This window comes from Medicago sativa, chromosome 8, assembly GCF_051527215.1.
Source record: "Medicago sativa cultivar Bolivia chromosome 8, Bolivia_mono, whole genome shotgun sequence".
NCBI lineage: Eukaryota > Viridiplantae > Streptophyta > Magnoliopsida > Fabales > Fabaceae > Medicago > Medicago sativa.
Window position 1 is genome coordinate 88,426,175 of NC_140756.1, and position 23,732 is coordinate 88,449,906.

Below are 23,732 nucleotides of genomic sequence, written 5' to 3' on the forward strand. Positions count from 1 at the left end.
AACATTTAACGAATTGATTACACAAATATTTCATAAAAATTTACTATTTAAAGCCTTTAAAAGTGCCCTGGAGGACACTTGATAATATTTCCCTTAAAAATGGTCAAAAGATGGACCCTTACCATTTTTAGTTAAAAATAATTTTTCTAATAGTAAAAAATGAAGAACATATAATATTCTATTAAAACTTACTAAAACAGTAAAGTCAACATTTGGACAAAGTCGATATTAGACTGCTAAAAATCAAAAACAAAAAATAATATATTTGCAAGAATGAAAATATATTTAAGTAATTGATTAATCAAGGAACAAAATTCACTATTGTATACACAATTCAAAATAATCAACTTCCTGAATAAATAGAAAAATAATAATAAGTAAACGAAAGAAAACAAAAAATCAAGCATGCTTTCCATGCTAGGACCATTGAATTTCCACTTCTCCTTTTGTCTTTGTTTCCGACTTTATTTGCTTGAAGCCAGCTCATTGACATACTAGTATATACAATTAACAGTGTATGATCTTGGTACGTCTCTACTAAACTATACTTAATTTCCTTAATTTCCTTGGCTTTCTGATGTAATAGAGGAGGTATCTGGTGAGTGTGAGTGTGACCCACTTTGTTGTCCCTCATTTGATGATTTTGTTTTTGGTGATTTAAGTGGATGTTTATGGCCATTGTGGCGATGATGATGATGATGACTTCTATGACGATGACCATTTTCCCTTTTCTTCTCCTTAGGTGTATCATAATATTCTTCTCCATCTTTTTTATGTACTAGTACTTCATTATTGTTATTATCAATAATAAGATGCTTTGGCTTAGGGCTATTATTGACATCTTGATTTCTACGATGATGAGTGCTAGTACTACTACTACTTTCCCTTTTTCTCTCCTTTGGTGTTTCAATAGTAGCGCTTTCTTTTTGCACCTCATTATTACTAACATCAGTTGGAACCGTGTAAACAAACGGACCTATTGGCATATCATCAAAATCTTTAAGAGGTTCAAGAGTGTTAACCACGGTAGACATTGTAGGTCTATTTCTTGGCCTATGGCTTAAACATTGATAAGCCAATGCAGCTGCTTTTCTTGCTCCCATCTCAGAATACTGTCCTTCAAGCCTTGGATCCATTATTCTGCTTAGTTTACGAGCATCGTTTAACACTGGTCTAGCCCATTCCACTAGATTCTGTTCTCTTGGTGGACGTACCTTGTCGACTGATCTTCTACCAGTTAATAGCTCCAAGAGAACAACTCCAAAACTATACACATCACTCATTGCTGTCAAATGTCCTATATGTTGAAATAAAATTGAAGTTAAGCTATGAATTATTAACTACGATACAAGAACAAGAAACAGACACGAATATCAAACACGACAGTGACATATATATGTTAGACACATTGCTTAAGTCTGGATGTGAAATGTAAACATAATGGGATTAATTAAGTAATTAATTGGAATTGGCAAATTAATTTACCTGTCATGATATATTCAGGTGCAGCATAACCTTGAGTGCCCATCACTCTAGTTGAAACATGTGTGTCATCTCCTTCAGGACCATCTTTTGCCAAGCCAAAATCAGAGAGTTTTGCATTATAGTCCTGGAAGATTAAGAATGGATAAATAATAATTACCTAGATCCAGAGATGATACATTAATTTAATAAGAATTTTTGAAGATGAATTAGTAGTACTTACGGAGTCTAATAAGATATTTGATCCTTTGAAATCTCTATAGATGACTGGTTTCTTTGCATCATGTAAAAAAGCTAGACCTTTTGCAGCTCCAACAGCAATTTTCATTCTTGTTGACCATGGTAACGATGTTGAATATCCTACAATATTCCCCAAAAAAGAAACAAATTAAGAAAAGTTAATCCTTGAAACCTATGCAAAGTAAAAGATGCAGATTTTCATATATTATAAATAATAATGAAATTCTTACTTTTAAATAATTGATTCTCTAAGCTTCCTCTTGGCAAATACTCATATACCAAAAGTCTATGTTCTTCTTCACAGCAATATCCAATCAACTTCACAAGGTGTTGATGTCTCAGTTGACCAAGAAACACAACCTCAGTCTATTGTCATCAGAACAAAAAGAAAAATCATCAGAACATCGGACACAACACTAACACGTTACTATAATAGTTTATGAAAATCAACGAATTGAATGTAATCACATGTGTTTGTGTCGTGTCATACATCGGACATGTCTTAGATCAAAAGAGTTTCTGGATCATAATTAACACAAACTAAGATTCAATAACAATAATCATAACAAAAGCTTACCAGCCATTCTCTATGACCTTGAGTACCATCCAAATCTAAGAGCTTAACAGCCACAGGTTGAGGTTCAAGTCCAGCTCTAACCTTATCATCAATGAAACCTTTATGAACAGGTCCAAACCCTCCTTCACCAAGAAAATTACTTGAAGAGAAACCTTGAGTAATGATCTTGAGCTCAGCTAGTGTAAAAACATAGAGATTAGACCCTGCCAGAGAAATTGAAAGATCTTCTGAAAGTGTTGTGGCACTTGGAAAACTCAGATCCGTGAGAGATATTCTGTTAAAAGAACTTGTCTTTGTAGCAACAACTTTTGTTGATGTTTCTTTTGTTGTTGCTTTAGGTGAAGTGTACTCACCTTCACCCTGATAACAGCTTGAAAATATCGATTTCCACGTGATTTTCATCACAATTATGTATTTGTTATTGTGATGATTGATGCAAAACTTGCTTGGTTTTGTTTTAGAATTCTGTTATGCAAAATGTAGATATAGAGAGATGTGGTTGTGGAAGGTTTGGGATAGGAATTCAGTGAGAATGTTTATATATAGATAGATATAGTCATATAGATATAGATATGTATTATTATGTGGGGATGGTGAAAAATGGAAAAGGGTTTAAGACTTTATAAAGGAAAGAGGGAGCAATCTTCAACTTCTAAGAACTTGCAGCTTCTTTTTTTCTTGCCCGGTGTTGAAATTTTCCTCTGTTTTTTCTTTTGATTATTGGTGTCTAGGTGCTATATTAAATGGAATTATTCTCCTTTTTTTTATGTATATAATATAGAAGGGTGGTTGTTGTTTGCATAGGATCAAAAGACTAAGATTTGAACTTGTTTAAATATTTGATTAGAGGTTGGAAAACGAGTATTAAGTCTAAGTAGTTGTGTTAAGAGACAATGACAGGGATACCCCCCTCTTTGACTTTTTGTAGCATTGTGTTGTGGTCGTAAATTTGGAAAAAGCAACTACTCCTTGTGTAACATTTTTTATATACCTTCCAGAATGCTTCCTTTCATTTATAATAGATGTTTCTCACAATTTTAACATTGATATTTTGTTTTAATCCTTGTAACTTTTTTTGTTTTAATTTCAATCTTCCTACCGTTTGTTTTTTACAAACTTCTCCCATAGAAATCTATGTCGGTATTTGTCACACAAACTTTTTAAATGATTGAGCTTGTCAAAAAAAAAAAATGATTGAATATATAGTTCATTTAAAACCACGTAATTGGAAATAAATCATAGAATAGGAATCACATTTAGCTCTAAATAGTTAAAGATCACTTCTTAGTTCTTACCAGTGACGAATCTACTAAGGCGTGAGATCTATCACCGTTTGGAAGCTAACATCACTATATTGATGTTGGATGAAGATTTAAAGTAATGCCTATGTAAATTCTAGAGCAGTAGTATCTTCAAAAGACGAAATAGGAAAATACATGCAAATGATATGATAGACAAATTTTAGTTCATCAGACATAGGCTCTATCAGAGCTTAATTCGAATTCATTAATTAAGTTTAGGTTTGATTGGTTTTGTTAGAGCTTAAACCTGAAAAAAAAAATTGAAATCAAATTTCTTTATATCAAAACTGAAATCAGATTTATCCAAAATTTAAACCGGACTACTACGTTAGGTTTAATTACTTCAGAACCCCTTGTAGTCAATATATAAAATAGAGATTTGCTTTAATATAGATGAATGAAAGGAAAAAAGATAGAATGAGAGTAGTATTTTCTCTATTTCAAAATGAGTATGTTTGAGGTTTTTACACACAAATGTAACAATTATGTTTTTTTTTGAGGGTATGTAACAATTATGGGAAAATACTTGGGTGACATAATGTCACCGTGACATTAAATCTGGGCCACACAAATGTACTCATGGATGTGTTGTGTGGCTCAGATGCAAATGACAATGTGTGTTGTGTGGCCCAGATTTAATGTCACCCAAGTGCTGTCCACAATTATGTTAAAAGACATGATAATTTTGCTAAACTAGTCTTATTTACCATTGATGTAATGTTTGAGAAGTAGTGTACACTCAATTTAAAGATTAAAATTGAAAGTAAAATAATAATTTTAAGTTGAAAAGTGCAAGTGACATTCATCTTAAAACAATTTATTTATTTATTTATTTATTTTTGAGGAAAAAACAATTTATTTTTTTAAACAATGCTCATTTTAAAAACTGATATTTAACGCAATTATTTACTATGTTTTCATCCTCCGTGCATGCAAATAACACTGCCAACGAACAGCGCGTTTTATTGATGGTCAAAAGTTGTGAAGGACGTGCATAACAACAGTTCCATGACGACTGAAGGTTAGAAGCTTCCTTTCTTTAGAGGAAAAAAAAAAAAAAAAACAGGTAAGAAGCATCGTTATTAGGTGGGCCTTGTCACTTGACAATTTTCATGGTCTCATTAAAGAGTTCACATCTATACCAAAAAGAATAAGAGAACTAATTTGCCCGAGCAACACAATGCTAAGTTATGCCGAGGATTACTTTGATTGATATTAGATGGTTCAATGTGGATATTTTTGGGTGTTATTATGGAATTTGTTTTGGTGTTAGTTTCAGCGTTTTTTTAATGGCAAATGATAGTAGTTAGTTAGTTGTTAAATTAATATTTATTCGAATGGAGGATCTCCATCTATTTTAACATTTAGTTTAAATTAGTTACTTAATCATCGGTTAGGTTAAATGTGGATTTGTATAGGTGAGAATCGTCTAATACATTAATGATTTCCGTTGCCATCTTCTAGAATAAACTGAATATACTATTTGTTCTCATGTGTGACGATGAACAATATCAATAGTTTGATAAAAAGAACATAAAACAAACATGATCTTAAACAAGGAGACCCCATCTCTCCCTAACCAAATATATTATAAATAAGATCATGATAAAAAAAAAATTATTTCATAAGAAAATATACATATCTCATATGTGATATTATCTCAAAGTGTATATTATAATTGTGATGTACAATTAAGTTACATATGATATATGTTTATAGAGAAATAAAATGACTTGAGGAACAAACAAAATAGTATGACTCATTAACCCAATTGTTATATGGACATTCACTTATAATATTCATAACCTATATAACTTTATAAAAAATGTTTGAAGATAATTTATGCATATTGAAAATAAGATACACTAAAAATAATATATGTCCTTGAAGAAAAAAACTAAAAAAATATGTCCGGGCTATAGATAAAATAGGCATAGATGATATCAACGCGATACTACGAGCTTTATTATCAAATCTCTGTTATCTTTCTCAAATCTCTGTTATCTTTGCAACTTTTTTCCTAATGATTTATTGACTCACTATATTATGGAACGTTTGTTTATATTTAGAAGGCTAAAATATGCTTTTGGTCCCTGCAAATATAGACAATTTGGGTTTTGGTCCCTGTAAAAAAAAAATTGAAATCAATCCCTGCAAAATTTTTTGTTTTTTAAAAAGGTCCTTGGCCCCACTTTCTTGCCTATGTGTCTGATTTTTGCCTATGTGTCACTTGCTGACTGTTCACTTTTGCTTATGTGGCTGCCACGTGGCATTTAACTTATTTTAAACATTTTATAAATCAATTTAATTAATATAAAATTGTTTGTCAAAATTAAAAAAGGGAAGGGTTTCCAACCTCGTCAATCTTCACCCCTCCATCACTATTCATCTTCTTCATCCCTATATCCACCACACCACCCCACCTTTAGCCTTTATTCTTCTTCTCTTCTTAATCCCTCTCTACTATTTTCAATCCCAAATAATATTTATTCTCCTTAAATCAAATGGTAACAACAAACACATATCAGTAAACAAATCAAATAGTCAAGCATCATTATCACCAAGTTCTTCCTCCCTCGTCGCCACCATCACCGTCACCATCACCATCACCATTACCCGTCGGCGACCTCACCACAACCCTAATCCCTAAATCCGAATCCAATTGAAACCCAGAAAACGCAGATCTGCGAGAGACTCGGTGAGAGAAACGATGTTGAATCTGATGTGTCGACGACCTCGCTAACAACATATTCAAAACGTTTTTTCAGGTTTGAATCCTAATTGTTTTACTTCCAACACTGCCTTCTCAAATACTGCAGGTTTCTCAGAGAGCATGTTATACCAATTTCGAAACAGAAAAAACAATTTTGGATTCAGGAACACCATTTTGAAGCAGGAATTGAATATTTTGAGATGGGAATTTAGAATAAAGGAAACAAGAGCAATGTTTGAGAGCTGCAATGGTAGATTGATCAGAAAGTAAGAATCTTTTGATAAAATCATAACATGGGGTTATTGTATTTTCCAAACTATGATTCAACATAGAGGGTTTCTAGTGATGATGTGAACAAGGTCTGAATTTGAAGCACCCTTTGAGAGAAGGAAATTGAATTTAGGGAGAATGGTTTTGTTGGGATCAAAAGAGAGAAGACGAGGGTAGGTTCTGAATAGAGTAGATAACTGGGAATTTGAAAAGCCATGGGATTTGAATAATGAGAGGACTGAATCGGGGTTGTGTGAGTCGTTGAGATGAACTCGTTTGGAGAGTTTTGAAGCTGTTTGAGGAGAGAAATCAAGATTTTGAATGAGGTAGTTGACTGTGAAATGATGATTTTGGGAAGAAGAAGAAGAAGAAGAAGAAGAAAATGGTTGAAGAAGATGAAGAAAAGAGGAAGAAGGTGTTGTTGGTGTTTTGAATCTGGGCAATGCTCTGCGATTGTAGTTTTAATTTTATTAAGTAAATAAGTTTTTTGTTTTTTAAAAATTGAAATTAATTGATTAAATGATTAAATATGTTTTAATTTAACACGTGGCAGCCACATAAGCAAAAGTGAACAGTCAGCAAGTGACACGTAGGCAAAAATCAGACACATAGGCAAGAAAGTGGGGCCAAGGACCTTTTTAAAAAACAAAAAATTTTGCAGGGACTGATTTCAAAATTTTTTTTTACAGGGACCAAAACCCAAATTGGCTATATTTGTAGGGACCAAAAGCATATTTTAGCCTATTTAGAATATTTGGTAAAGTGGAATGTCCATTATGGACAAGGTTCGATTTTGAATATTGATGGCGTGGATCCGTGGTTTTGCTGGGAATATTGGTTTTTCTAATATTCTTCATGCCGAATTGTTGGCAGTGTATCATGGCTTGCGGCTTGCTTGGGAGTTGAAAATTACAAACTTGGTGCGCTATTTAGATTTGAAGACAGACATCAATTTAATCTTTGCGACAATATATGATTGGCGCCATTATGCCCCGATTATTCGGAATATTCAGGAGCTCCTAGCAAGGGATTGACATGTTCGTGTTTTGCATACTCTAAGGGATGAAAATGCGCGTGCAGATTATATAGCTAAGCTTGGTGCTGACAGGCATGAGTCCTTCTGGTCTATCGAGCACCCCTTGCTGGAATCAATCTGCTCTTACTTGTTGATGCTGGTGGGACTTTCTTTTCTAGATAGTTTTTCTTTCTTTCATTCTGTTTTTTTTTTTGTTTCTTTTTCTCCAATTGTACCAAAAAAATATTTAGAATATTTTTTTATAAATTTAGATAAGTATGACGTATCAACATATATGCCGAAAATCTTTATTAAAAAAACATATATGCCAAAAATCTATTTCTAACATTTTTGCATATATTTTTCATATATTTTTATTTTTGAAACAAATCATTAAATATTTTTGCTTTTTTTATGGAAAGTTTGTTTATATTTAGAATATTCTTTTTATAGATTTAGATTATTAAAAAGAACGTATATGTCGAAAATCTATTTCTAACATTTTTGCATATATTTTCCATATCCTTTTATTTTTGAAACAAATCATTATATATTTTTGCTACCTTTCATTGAATTCACTTTCTATATATTTAACTAGCCCTAGTTTTTCCATTTTATGCATCACTTAGCTTTCAAGAATTCCATAATATTCCTCTATCCATGAAGAAACATAATGACTTAAGAAACAAACACAATAGTATGACTTATTGACCCAATTGATATATGGACATCCATTTATAATATCTACTAGCGGAAAGACGAACATTATCGTGTCTGTCTGTCCGCTCTTTCTACTGCGCTAACGCATGTGATTATTTTATTATGTTTGTTTGTATAATTTAGATTAAAATTTTTAAATTTTAAAATATTAATGGAAATTATTGATAGTCAAGGCATATAACAAAATTATTTTTGAACTCAATATATTTTAGTTTGTCTGCATATAAAATTAAGATAAAATAATGGTCATTAATTGTTTATTCTAATAGTAATTAGTAACATCATAACATAAATGTATAAATGACATGTTATGTAAAAGAAACATTGCTATGATTGCGATAAAAGGATATCTATACATTTTTCGTAAAGTCTCCATCTTCTCCTTCTATTTTCCCTTTATTTAATAATTAAAAAAAACCACGGTTCTCATTATATAAAAAAAAACACACTATCATAGTTTGTATAAGCAATTATAAACCAGCTGTAACGCCCTATTTCTATTAAAGCGATAAAACACGCGAATATAACAAATATTCAAGAAATAGACGCTACGTCTCATCAAAATAACAACAGTCATGCATATATATATATATATATATATATATATATATATATATATATATATATATCATCTCATCAGTCGCAGCGGATATAATCATACATCTCCAAATCAATACATATGCCATGGTCAAATAATGTCAACATAAAAATTCTCCAAATCTCAACAAGGACTACACCTCAACATAAAATAATCCAACAGAATAACAAAACTAAATGACACCGACTCAACCTAATCAGAGCCCTAAAACTACGACGCTAAAACGGGGAAAGCTCCCGCTATCAAGCACTCACCACAAAGCAACTACTCCTGCACAGCGTCTACCCATCCATACAGACAGGTAGGCGGCAAAAACCACTGGGGGTAAGCTTTACATTAATCATAATCAACAAATAATAAACATAGCATTCAAGGATTCATACATATCACATATACTTAACCATCCCTCCTAGAATACTAGCATCACATGATTATTATCCCCCATCACTTGCACTTCAAGCTATCACATTATTATCATAGCATAACAGACATATTTAATCAAGTCATCAACAAAAGCTCATCATTTATCAAGATCAATCAATGAAAATATTACTCACCTCATTACTCATCTAGCATGCTTAATTCAACAAGTACAATACATCATTTCAAGTTATAAGCAAGCAATCATCATTATCAAAGGAATCACCACATCATATATATATATATATATATATATATATATATATATATATACACACATACATACATATACAATTCTCACCTCATTAGTATTACCAAAGTAATTATCATCAAATAGATTCACCAAGTGTATAAGCACAAGCAAGTAAAACATGCAATTAGAGCGTAGTTCGATTATTCACAATCATCAACAAAATTCACAAATGTACATATACACTAATCCACACAATCACAACATTCATTAAAATCCACCAATGCACAAATTCACCAAGTCACATATTCATTTATGACACAACTCATCAATTATTCAAATGCATGCAATGTTCTAGACTCTTCCAGATGCATGCGGTACCAGATCACCTCAAGGTCGTCACCTTCGATGCAACAAAAACATCGTATGTAAGAGTTGTTATACCCTAATTTTGGGCCTAAAAATACCAACTCAATTCTTCTTTTCTTGCATATTAAAACCATCCAAAGGGTTTTTCCTTGCATTTCAAGTCATTTGAATCTGTCTCTGATCAATTGCATCTTTCTCTGCATCTTATTTCAATGTTATTTGCAAAAATTCATGAAAAAGGGTATTCTAATCATTTCCTGCATTCAAACTCATTTTAGTCCTTGAAAATTGTTTGTGTCTTTTCATTTGGTTTCCATAAGCCCTTGTTTCAATCTCATGTTAAGGTCCCTCTCAAAAAAAATTACATTTGAAGTCATTTTGAGTCAGTTTAGCCCCTAGGGGCGTTTTAGTCATTTCCTGTGTTCAAACTCCTTTTGATCTCTAAAAAAAAAAAAAATTGCCTCTGAGTCTTTTAATGTGCTTGTATAAACTCCTGCTTTAATTCCCCATTAAAAACCATTATAAAATTGCATTTGAGTCGTTTTGAGTCGTTTTAGTCCCTAGGGGCATTTTGGTTATTTCACATGAAATTTTGACAGAGAGAGGTTACTTTGAAGTACCTCATTTAAGTAGTTGGTTCATTTTAGTCCTTTTTGTTTTTTTTATTTTTGTTTCACTTTAAGTTTTTTTTCCAATTACCAATTTTAAGTCATTTTTAATTTTAATTTGACCTTTCAGTCCTTTTTTGCATATTAGTCCTTCAAAGTCTTTAATTCTGTTTTAGCCCTTTTCTTAGTATTGCAGATTGGTCCTTTTGGTTTTTATTTTTGCAGAATGGTCCTTACTTTGTATCAAGTTTATTTTTGTCTTTTTTTTTTATTTTAGTTTTGCAGGTTGGTCCTTCAACTTCTAGAAATTGCACAAAGGTCCCTAAAGTCCAAAACAGTCCAAATACGAGCCAGATGAGCCCAGGAACACATGTCAGCAAGCTATTGGCCAAAGTGTAACACATGTCAGCTATAAATACGAGCCAAATCATCAATGCAAAAGAGATTGGATCAATAATTAGAAGCCACATCACAAACACCATTCACATTTCTCTCTCTTCTCCTCCAAGATCAAAAACTGTAACGGTTTTTTCCCAATTTTCCAGAAAACTCAAGAACACAAACCCTAACCGCATCAAACTCATCACAAATCCACAAATTCGCCACTGATTCTTACCAGATTCATCACCAATTACGCAAGTTCAACATGAATATCACAAAAGCTTAAATCAAAACTGTTTCAATTCAACAAGTTTCCTTTGGAAAGTTTTGCATCGGTTCTCAGTAATCTTCTGCGAAAACCTCATCATCGAACCGTTCATTCTTCCTCTTGCAATTCAAGCCCTTAGGCGATCACAAGAAGAAGGTTGAGAGTGAGAAGAAGAAGGAATCGAAGCAAATTTCAAACCGGTGAAGAAGAGAAAGAGATTCACTGATTTATTTTCGGTTTCCAGAAGTTTCGAACGCTTACCAGAAGAACCTGAAGCATTCGTGAGGATCTCTTCGTTCGAATCTCCGATTAAAACCAGGTATTCATCAAAAAAAACTTCCTCGTTTTTCATCGTAAAAAGCTCAACAAAGGTCTATCAACACAAATAAACGGTGAATCAGAATGGATCAGTGACGTAGAAACACTTTCCTTCGAAAGAACTTTGAAAAGATTCGAAAAAGTTTTAAACCGAACCCCAAAACATAGATCTACGAAGATTCACGGTTTATTTTTAAGAACTGAGTTCATATTCGTAATCTGTGGGAAAAAAACAAGTGGATTAAGGTTTAGATCCATACAAACCGTTTTGTTTGAGGTGTTGCCGGAATCTGGAATTCACGGCGGTGATGATGAAGATTCCGATGAATCTTCATCTTCCTCAGCCGCTCTTTTCCAGAAAACAGCGAAGGGAAGAACGCCGGTGAAGAGAGAAGTGAGAGCTTCTCTCACTAGGTTTGAGAGAAGAGAGAGAAAGAGAAGTGGGAAATGGCCTTGGATCGGCCTCTTGAGCATTTAAAGGAACGTGAACTAGACCGGTTCACCTGAACCAGTCTGGTTCACCTCTGGACCAAGCTTTCCACCGTCAGATCTAGGGTCAGGCCGAACTGGATCAATCCAACGCCCCTGATGCGTTTGGATGATCCATGATCCATTTCCCTTTGGGTTGGACCTGTTTCTTTGCAGACTTTCGCTTTTTACTTGTTTCTTGCTATTTTGTACATTAATTTTGATAATTGCACCCCTACGTTGTTTAATTTTCATACAAAAAAGTCCAAAAAAATTATCAATGCATTTCTTGATATTTCTAGTTTTTTTTTTGATGTTTTTTTTACATGATAATCCTGGGAAAAATATATGTGATAATATCTTGTTCTCTTACCAACTTTTTTTGATAAATCTTGTGTCATTTTACCAAATTTTGATCATGTAGTTTTTGCTATGTGACATGGATGCTTGAGACTTGATTTTGTGATTTGTCCACCTCTGAAATTGACTATGGTTCTATTGATTTGTGTGTTTAATTCTTGCTTTCTTGTTTTGCAAGTAATGTGAATAGTTTTTGTGAAAATGAAGTGTAAAACATGCATAAAAGTGTGTTATGAGTCTTGGCTTGATGTTTCCTCATAATTCTTGTGTCATAGCTGGGATAAAACACTTTGTAAAATGGTCATGATATGAGAATTATAGGTCATGTGATTGCCTTGTTGTTGTGGAGAACTTTTTAGACATATTTTGCTACTTGTTTGCTAAGTCATGTTACTTTGTTAGTATTATCTTGCTTGCTTATAATTCTACCCACATTATTACACATTATGCTACTAACCCTCTCATTCATGGTTCATTCATAGCATCCTCATCTCTCTCCTCTAGATTCAATTTTTTTTGCAATTTATATTCCTTGCAAAGAATTAGCATGTAAAAATTTAGGGTTTTTTTTGTACTATTCTTTATGCTTTTAATTTCTTGCAAGACCATAGCATGTACTTAGGCCAATGATGTAAAGGACAATGGACTCTAATGATGTACACCGACACAAGCACCGACACATGCACACACATCACATGGATATTTTAGATGAATGTTTAGGGAGTGTATGCTTTAGATGTATGCTTAGGAATCGCGATACTTAGAAAAATTCTCTTTTCCAAAAATATGAACAACATCACTCAAATCATTTTCTAAATCCCATTGATTTTCCTTTTATTTTCTTAAACAAAATCCTAATGAACTTTAACCATACTTGAGCTCCTTTTGCAAAGTAACTAATTCCACCTCACATTTTCCCAATCTTATGCCCTTGAGGCCTCTCTCTCCTATTCTTCAAAATTCCACTTTTCAAATTTAAAATCAACCAACAAAAACAAAAACATTTTTTGGAAGAGAACTACGGTGGATTTGATCCCTTAAAAGGGTACGTAGGCAAGAAACCAAGATTTCTTCAATTCAAATAAAATAAAAATTCAAACATCTTCTTCTCCCTCCAATCCTTCACTTAGTAAACTCTTAGGTGTAAATATCATGTTTCAATTTGCATTTAAAAATAAAGCGCGCGCGTAGAAAATAAAGACGGTTCCTATAGGATACTATAGTCGTTATGGGTGCCTAACACCTTCCCGTAGCGAAAACAACTCCCGGACCTCGATTCTCAAGGGTTTTGCTTATTTTTTCCCTTCCCAAGAAAAAATGAGATATCAAAGGTTAAAAAGGTTCAAACGTAATCAATGTTTGACACCGAAAAACCAAGATAAAACAAGAGTACACATCCACTTACAATTCACCTCAATTGGATATAAAATCCGCCACCATCAGTCATGAATGCATGAACATATGACTCGACACAATGCATATGTTCACACAAACAATTCACCACATCATCACCATCATTTTGCATACATGCATTCACCAACAATATCACCATCAAATTTAGCATGTATGAATTCACCACCAACATTCAACATTTAACATGTTCAACAAACAACATAACATAAACATGTTTATCATCATTCATTCATCAAATGATCATCACCATTCATTTAACATATATATACATCAATCAACTTCAACTATGTAATATAGTTCAACAACTTCATACACTTTCTCACAATTCAAGTAAAGGAGAAAATATGACACATTATGATAAACATCATATTCAACATCTAGCAACCATTCACATATCCTCATATAATCATATCAAACCATTTATGAAAGATTTATAGGGTAATTGGTTTAAAAGAACCATTTTCAACCAAGTTCGTCTATCCGTAACTCGTTTTCAAAATAATTGAAGTATTGAACCAAAACCAAACAAACAAACAAGATCCAATGCCTCAACTAAGTATTCCCCTAGGCTACATATAAGTACAGTAGAGTATAGCTTGCCGTTTCACCGGCTAATTATAACGGAATCATGAGATTCACCAAGTTCGTCTCTTGGTAGCATTTTACAAAACCATACATTTATAAAACAAAACCAAGATAGAACCTTCACACCATAAGTTGAATACTCTAAAACGCCTTAAGTGAACTCATAGAACATAAGTTTGGAGTTAAGAAACAATCCATGATGTTTGGGTCGACTTAGAAATATTTATGCGGATTTTTCGTAAAATTTCACTAAGACCTCTTAGGAGTATTTTCCTCATAACTCAAAAACCAAAAATCATTTTCAAGTCAAACCAAAACCACTAGAAAGCTAACATAATTATCTACAACTTTCATGTTCACACCTAAAGCCAAATCAAAAAGGAAAATGGTGAAAAATGGCACGCAAGACAGGTCCGGGCGCTGGGCACCAGGATGTTGTATAAGCGCCAGCTCAAGCGCTAGCTCTCTGGAACTGGGCGCCTAGCGGCCCAGTTCAAGCGCCAGCCCTGCGAAAAGTCCAAATTTGGGATGTTTGGCCTCGAGTTTCCTTCAAAATCACCCCAAAAGTGCTTATTTTGATTCCCCATTCACCCAAAGTGTTTAACAACTTATCCCAAGGCTCAAACACATCAAATAAGCTCTTTTCACAACACTCAAATTGGCTTATACAACAATTGAATTGATTTTTCTTAAAACACCAAAACTTCAATAACAACAACAATTCATCTCTTCCAACAACTCAATTCAACAACAACAACTCAACTTAATTCATACCCAATGCATCAATTCAACAACAACATAAGTCAAGATAACAACAACAACATTTGAACATGAATTCATTCACAATTCAACAACCACAACTCCATTCATCATCAATTTCACACAAAAACACACCATGTTCATATATACCCATTTTGACATACAAATTCAACAACAACAACACAATTATCATTCAATTCATGCATATCATCTTATCATTAAAATTAAACACGAATTTCTACAACTAAAATCAAATTAATCACTTAACCACAATTATGCAAAGAATTAGGGTAGAAGTTGAACTACTAGATTATGATTAAAGTCTAACCCCCTTACCTCAATTCTTCAAAATCAACACTAAGGCTTCACTTTAGCTCCAATCCTAGCTCCAATCCTTGAAGCTTGACCTCCCTCTAGCTCTCTCTCTAGCTTTCCTCTTCAACCATTTTCTTCTCTTACTCTTTCTCTCTCTACCTCTTCTCTTAATAATGAAAAATGATGGTAAACCCTATTTTCTCTACCAACTAGAATTTATATAGGTTCTACTCAATTGGGTTCAACTCACAATGTCTTAATGAGCCTAACCCATTTCTATTATAACCCAAAATGTTACTACTCACTTAACGATAAAATATAACACTAACGGTCACTTAACGGTAAACTAAATAATTACTCTACTCTCCAACACTTAGTAAAATAATAACTCACTAAGCGCTAAAAATAACCTTCAGCAAAAATTACAAAATTACCCCTGCTCTCAAAATGACAAAAATACCCCTAAGCCCACAATGACTAAAATACCCTTCTAACACCGAATTCTACAATTACCAACCAAAAATACACACAAAGGCAATTAATCACATAAGAGCACATATAACACACATAAATAAATAATAAAAATAAATCTAACGAAAAATCGGGCTGTTACACCAGCAAAGTCAAATAATCCTTAAAATTAATCGTAAACAATTTGAATCATAATCACTTATAAACCAGCAAAGTCAAATATAATCCATAAAATTAATCGACTTTGATTAGTTGTAACATGAAAGAAAAAGAAAAAAAACTTACAGGTTAATTTTGAATTCTGATGTAGAGGGCTGAGATTGGTTGAGAAAAACTAAACAATGCAGGAACGAACTATTAACTGTGAGAACCCTACTTATTAATATTTAATATAGTGCTTACAAATCTTTTTCTAAAATATTTTGAGTCCTAATCTTTTTTTAGAGGATTAAAGTTCAATCTTTAATATTATTTTTTGCTCACGTTTGTTACTAATTTTTTTCCAGAAGATTTAAAGTCCAATCTTTAACATTATTTTTTGCTCACGTTTTGTTACTAATCTTTTTTTTAAAGGATTTAAAGTCCAATCTTTAACAATATTTTTTCCTCACGTTTGTTACTAATATTTTTTTTAGAGGATTTAAAATCCAATCTTTAACATTATTTTTTGTTCACGTTTGTTACTATTTTTTTTTTAAGGATTTAAAACCTAATCTTTACCATTATTTTCTGCTCACGTTTGTTACAATTAATCAAAGGCTAAGGAAGAGTAACTTATTGGATAGTGTTAAGTTTATATTTTTTTTCTTGGTTGAAAGCTAAAATGCTCAATATCGCTTTCAGTTATACTGACTGGTGGCGGCACCCTTTGTATTGTATGGGTGTTAGGGACTAGCTTTTTTCTCTTTTGTTTGTGGTGTCTTTGTGTGGAAACAGACTGTATTTGTGTATTTTGTAGGATGATTCTCTTTTGCACACCTTGTGCGAGATGAGTTACCCTTGGTGATTTAATTCCATTTTGATTTCTTCAAAAAAAAAACTTATATTAATAAAATAATATGGGAATACTGTTTGTTGTGGAAGTAATAAAATAATATGGAAATACTGTTTTTTGTGGAAGGGTATGAAAATATTTGGCAATCTTTTTCGGTTGTATTGAGGGGAACAACACAGATGTACATTATAAAATCGGTTGATAAAAAAGTAACATGAGTTTTTGTTTTGTGCTCGTTTTTTGTGAGTTTGATCTGTGATTAACGGAGGTAAAAGAGGGTTAACGAGAACGATTAGTGACGTGAATTAGTAATCCACGTGTTATTTTATAATTGGCTAACAGTAAGAACAGTTCATAAGAAATTGTGTGTAAGTCTTCTCCTTAAATTAAATTTATTTTTATCTATTTGTTACATGTGTTATTTGTATTTAAAATTAAAATTTAAAATTAAGGGTATTTTTGGAAAGAAAAATCCAACCTAAAAGTGTGCTGAAAGGGGTAGTTTTCTTTATATATAATATAGAATAGTATAGATAACCAATATAACTTTAAAAAAAATAGTAGTATGACTCATAACTTTAAAAAAAAATGTTTGAAGATAATTTATGCATATTGAAAATAAGATACACTAAAAAAATTATGTCCTTTAAAAAAAACTAAAAAAATATGTCCGGACTATTGATAAAATAGGCATGTATGAGATCAACGAGTTTCTACAGGCTTATTATCGCAATTGTATTTTTTTTCTCAAATTATCTTTGCAACTTTTTTCCTAATGATTGATTGACTCGCTTTTTTATGGAGAGTTTGTTTAGATTTAGAATATTTTTTAAGTATATATTTTGATTAGTATGACGTATTAACATATATGCTGAAAATCTTTATTAAAAAAAAAAACATGTATGCTAAAATTCTATTTCTAATATTTTTTCATATATTTTCCAAATCTTTTTATTTTTGAAACAAATCATTATATTCTAATATTTTTCCATATATTTTCCAAATCCTTTTATTTTTGAAACAAATCATTATATTTTTTTAACCTTTCATTGAATTCACTTTCTATATATTTGACTAGCCTAGTTTTTTTATTTTATATTTCTAATATTTTTCCATATATTTTCCAAATCTTTTTATTTTTGAAACAAATCATTATATTCTAATATTTTTCCATATATTTTCCAAATCCTTTTATTTTTGAAAGAAATCATTATATATTTTTGTTACCTTTCATTGAATTCACCTTCTATATATTTGACTAGCCTAGTTTTTTTATTTTATACATCACTTAGCTTTCAAGAATTCAATAATATTCTTTGAAAATCCACGATGTCCATCACAATCGATTACGCTCTCCCTAACAAAACTCACAACAAGTACGATGTCTTCTTCCACTCAGACATCATTCACACAATGATCACAAATAGACCTTTCATGGTGGACAAATGGCTCTCAAGCATCAAACCCTACGAAAACAACAATAGCTTCCTTGTCGGCTTGGATGTTGAGTGTCTCTTCATCAACCGCCACGGTGTGTCTCCCCCAGCTGCTGTCCTTCAACTTTGCATAGGCGGAGAATGCCTTGTTTTCCAAATCCTACACGCCCCGTTCGTCCCAAAATCGCTTGTTGCGTTTCTTGGCAACGAAAATAACAAGTTTGTTGGTGTTGGGATCAAAGAGGACGTAGACAAGCTTCTTAGAGACTTTTCATTGCCTGTTGTGAACTTTGTGGATCTTCGCGATCTCGCCACTGAGAAGTTGGGAGAGAAAGCGATGAAATTTGCTGGGCTTAAAACATTGGCTTTGCGTGTTCTTGATAAGGAGATTGAAAAACCAAATTACTTTGAGTGATTGGGGTAGGTTTCCGCTTACAGTCAAGCAAGTTCAATATGCATGTGTTGATGCTTTTATCTCGTTTGAGGTTGGAAGGCTTCTTCTAGGGTTTGATTCTTAGTTTGGTTTTAAATTTATCATGTGATAATTGTTATTGTGATGTGATATTTAGAGTTTAACGGAGGTGTAACATCATGAGATAACATGTGATTTAGGGTTTAATGGAGGTGCAAGGTCAATAGATAACAATTCACAAACACAAGAGGGATCCTACTTTTAGTAAAGAAAAACTTCATTGTTTTTATCCTTTATTTTATCTAAAAAAGTGTTATTCAAATAGATTTTTTTTCATTTCGTCACCTGATTCTTGTTGTTTTGTTTTCCGTTTTGTATGGTGTAGTTTACTTTTTATGTTCGTCTAGTTGCGATGTTTGTTCGATTTCGATTGCCAAATCAACTTCGATTTATTACATATTCAATAAAGATGAACTGACGATCAACACTATAAATCCGAAGGCATCCTTACTCTAGTCCATTTAGTTTTGTCACTTTTGTAGGCATTCTATGATATCGTTTTATGCTATTAACTTGAATGCTGCGATTTATTTGTAAACTATCCTTTTCAATTTTAGCTACGTGAAATTTGTGTTATATTCATCGTACTCTAGCTGCGATTTATTTGTAAATTATCCTTTTCAATTTTAGCTACGTGAAATTTGTGTTATATTCATCGTACTCTATCAAATTGAATGAATGAATATCTTACTTTTAATTAAAATAAGATGGAGATGCAACGTAGGTGAAATTGGTTTTCACCGTGATTCTCATTGCTAGTTTAATTATATCTATGTTCGGTTGCGTATCAGAGAAGGGTAAACAAACGTTGCCTAGCTGAAAACATGATTTAACCATGCTTTGTTGTTGTTTGGATTTCCAAAGTGAAATCAATTTTATGGTCCAGAATTTCGTTAGACAGAAGCAAGAAATAAGTGACCCCTAAATAAACATGAAATAAGTTATATTAAATAAAAAGATAAAAGAAGTATTCGCTCTTTATTTTTGAAAACATACAGGGACTTGCTCATTAAACAAATGACCAATAAAACTTATCCCAAAAAAAAGAAATGATCTACGTAGTTAGTTGTTAGATAAATATTTACTTGAACCTAGAATTTCGATCTTCTTTAACTTTTATAGCTCAAATCAATTGAGTTATTCAACTCTCTATAAGGTTTAATGTGGATTAGTATATGAGGAAATCATCTAATACATAAATGACCTTTGTTGCCATCTTCTAAAAGAAGATGAATATACTATTTGTCATCATGTGAGACGGTGATCGATGTCAATTTCACAAAAATAACATAAAACAAATATGAGCTTAGATAGGGAGACCCCTCCCTCCCTATCTTTTTATTCCTTCTTGGACAATTTATGTCAATACATTCTAGGCAAGGTTAAGGTAGTCATGCTTATAGTCCGAGGCTTAACGTTGAACAAATACACCATCTATTTTTGAGGGAGAATAAATACACCATCTTCAAACCTATCTTGGAGCCTCTATGATTTGCGAAAGGACTTCACGAAACTTTTATAATTTTATTTTCAATAAAAGGCGTACAAAAATTGTCTAGTTGGAATGTTAATAACTTAACTTTGGCAGATATTGTTTCTCTAGGATTTCAGGTTACATCATCCAACCTCAAATATCTCGGTCTATGTATGCAAAAGGAGGCTGAAAAAACTTTTTAAAAAAAAAAAAATATGAACACTCATTCTCTAATGGCTCTACTCCCAATTTTTAGCACAATTTTTTTTTTATTTCAGAAAACTTGGCTTTTTTTTAACGTGAACACTCATTCGTTAACGTGACCATGTGTTCAGTTGTGTGTATGATTAAGCAATTATAGGAGGCCCATACTTACCACAAGCTTCCAATGTCTTTCTTGCACAACCCAACTAGAGGCTAACCTCTCCAGTTAGGCAAATGAGAATCACCTTTTGTTGTTATTGCTTGGCTCTGAGAGGAGGAGTAAATTTAGGCTCTATTTAGGGTCTAGAGGGAAGGAAGATGAGAGTTTTGAAGGGATGAAATTAGAAGAAAAAATAGAAAAAATTTCAAAAATTTTGAGAGTGATTTTTTAGAGAATGATAAATTAATATTATGATCAATGTATTTTTAACTTTGAATGTATAATAACTACATAGATTGAATTTGAAAAGGCTAAATTGCATTTTTTGTCCCTTAACTATTTAGGTAGTGTCGCTTTGGTCCCTTAATTAAATTCGATTTATTTTGGTCCTTAACTTCTCTTCGTTACACATTTTGGTCCTTTCTGTCGGCTTTAATTAAAAAACGTTAGGTTTTCTTCATCTTCTTCTCCTCTTTTTCATCTTCATATCATCATCAACTTTCAACAACAAGAATCCCAGAAAAATCCCTGGAAAAAATGAAGAAAACCTAACATTTTTGAATTAAAACTAACGTAAAAGACCAAAATGTGTAACTGATGGAAGTTAAGGGACCAAAATAAATCGAATTTTAATTAAGGGACCAAAGCGATACTACTTAAATTGTTAAGGAACCAAAAATGCAATTTAGCCTTTGAAAAACTTACCCAAAACCCTTCACTCTCATATCTATCCATTTCTTCCTTCCTTTTTTATAAATCCTCTCCTCCTCTCCCCCCCTTCTCAAAACTCCCAAACAAAGTCTTACATGAATCGAACTTTTACAAAGGAGTTGCATTGAGATAAAGAAACACAACTCATATGATAAAATCGCTAAAATAGTCAAAATGTGGTGGTTATTATTACTTTTTTGTTTAAATTATCTCAGGGGTCCTTTAAGTTTAAGGTTTGTAACAGATTGATCTTTTAAGTTATTTTAGTCACATATAGGTCTTTTAAGTTTGAAGTTTGTAACATATTGGTCTTTAAGTTATTTTGGTCACACATAAGTCCTTTAAGTTTGTAAATATTTTCAATTTAGTCCTTCTGTTAACCAGACGTTACAAAAACGATGATGTGACATAATGACTAGATTGAAAATGTTTATAAACTTGAAGGACTTATGTATGACAAATTAACTTAAAGAACCAATTTATTGCAAACCTCGAACTTAAAAGACTTATGTATGACCAAAATAACTTAAGGATCTATCTGTTATAAACCTCAAACTTAAAGTACCCTTGATGTAATTTAACTTTTTTTCCTACTAGAAATGTTAATGATAAATTTTGATAAACTCACAACTCTTTTATTATTTCAATTCTAAATCATTTATGGAATTTCGTCTCTTTTCCAAACAATATTTTTACTCAAAAATAATATTTGTACAATTATTTTGAAACAATTTTTAAACAACCTCTTTTTCTCATATTCTAATTCTCTTGCTCTTTTTCTCTATTATATTTTACCATTAAAAAATGAGAATATGATTGCTATCACAAAAATTGATTATACAAATAACATTACCTGTTTTTTTACTACCATATCTCTCCTTTTGAAAACCAATATCCATGTTAGGGGCAGATCGACTTCACTTAATTAATAGTAACACATAGATTCTTTATCCCTCTTGAATTGATGAACTCTTGCCTTTAAATCTTTTTTTGGTGAAATAATCTTTGTTATTGTATTAACTAATAAAAGCACAACGACTACAAAATATTTTACGTATAAATAAAAAACCACGTGAAAATGAAATAACGTTTTATATCAAAAAATCAATAATGAGTTTTTTGTTTTTGTGATCTAAATAATGAGTTTTAGCCACGACTTTTAGATAAATAAATATCCACGACTTTTAGCCACAAATAGAAAAAAACAAAAAAGTATAAAAATCAAGGATATTTTGGAGTAGTGGTGTTTTGACTCAATTAGCCCACGATATAAGTATATAGATTTTTTTTTTTACAAAAAGTACATAATATTTTTTTTTTGGGGAATAAAAAAATTACATTAAAAAGTACACCCTTCGGCACTAATATAACAAAAATTTGATTTTTAGATTTATTCATTAAATGATGTATGTAGACTACATACATCATTTAATGAATGAATCTAAAAATCAAACTTTTTCTTATATTAGTAGCCGAAGGGTGTAGTAAAATGATGAATTTAACTTTTTAAAAATAAAATATTTCTGAATCCAATACAAATTATTTATTTTCTTTAACAAATGTGCCAAGTACATAACAATAGTCGTTATGAGTTTAACTCAGTTGGTTAGGACAATGCATAAAATATACAAAATATGCGTTCAAACCGCGGCTACTAGGACTAAGCAACGGTCGGTTTCGGGCGGGTTCGGGGCTGAAAGAGGCATATCAGATGAAACCGATCACTCAATCTTAAGACCCAAATTCGACCGATCATGTACTCGGTTTGGTCGGGTCCGGGTTCTTCGGTTGGACGGGTTCCACGGATGGGTTGGGTCGGTTATGAACCTGAACAATGAAAAAATACTAAGAAACAGGGAAGAAGCATTGAACAAGAGAGGTGGACGGATTACATCAAAGAAAAAAAAAACAGAAAGTGAAAATGGGTATGATCTAAAGCAACTCTTTGATTCTCAATTAGAGTGATTCTCTCCAAGCCAAATAGAGTGACGACGAAGCCAAACCATGTAGTAGAGTGATTCTCTCCATGCAGGTGTGACTGAGACATGGTGGTTTTACTGGTCGTGACTTTGGAGAAGATAAGCATGTGTCTTTTTACTAGAAATAAATTGAAAGATGTTTGGTTTGTTACTTAGTTTTGGATAATAATAAATAACCATAATAAAAAATTATAGTAGTAGTAGTATTTATTATTATCCTTCTACTTTTACAGTCACGTGCAGTGTCTTTTTTGCAAACCTTCCATGTCTTGTGAGTATTAAAACACAAATATTAAATTAGTGTGTCAGTGGTTTGGTTGGTTTGTGTGTATAAGACTTTTGAGAGTCTCAAAATGTTTATGTATGTCTGCTATTCGGTCGGTTACAACTACCAATGGGTTTTCATTTCAAGAACCGCAACCGACCATTGGACCCCGTATATACTTGACTTTCTTCAATTT

The 23,732-nt window shown here is 32.2% G+C and overlaps 1 protein-coding gene and 1 pseudogene across 1 annotated transcript; one reads left to right on the forward strand and one right to left on the reverse strand.

Annotated features, from left to right (window-relative positions):
• Nucleotides 1-264: 264 nt before the first annotated feature.
• On the reverse strand, nucleotides 265-3,044 carry RIPK (Protein kinase superfamily protein). The gene is made up of 5 exons (XM_085738631.1): nucleotides 2,300-3,044; nucleotides 1,953-2,088; nucleotides 1,706-1,842; nucleotides 1,486-1,609; nucleotides 265-1,297 (listed from the first exon to the last, which is right to left on the reverse strand). The coding sequence occupies exons 1-5, from the start codon at nucleotides 2,699-2,701 to the stop codon at nucleotides 558-560; spliced, it is 1,539 nt and encodes a 512-aa protein (XP_085594757.1). The 5' UTR covers nucleotides 2,702-3,044; the 3' UTR covers nucleotides 265-557.
• A 15,108-nt stretch (nucleotides 3,045-18,152) lies between these two features.
• On the forward strand, nucleotides 18,153-19,088 carry LOC146902921 (3'-5' exonuclease-like; annotated as a pseudogene).
• The last annotated feature ends 4,644 nt before the right edge of the window (nucleotides 19,089-23,732 follow it).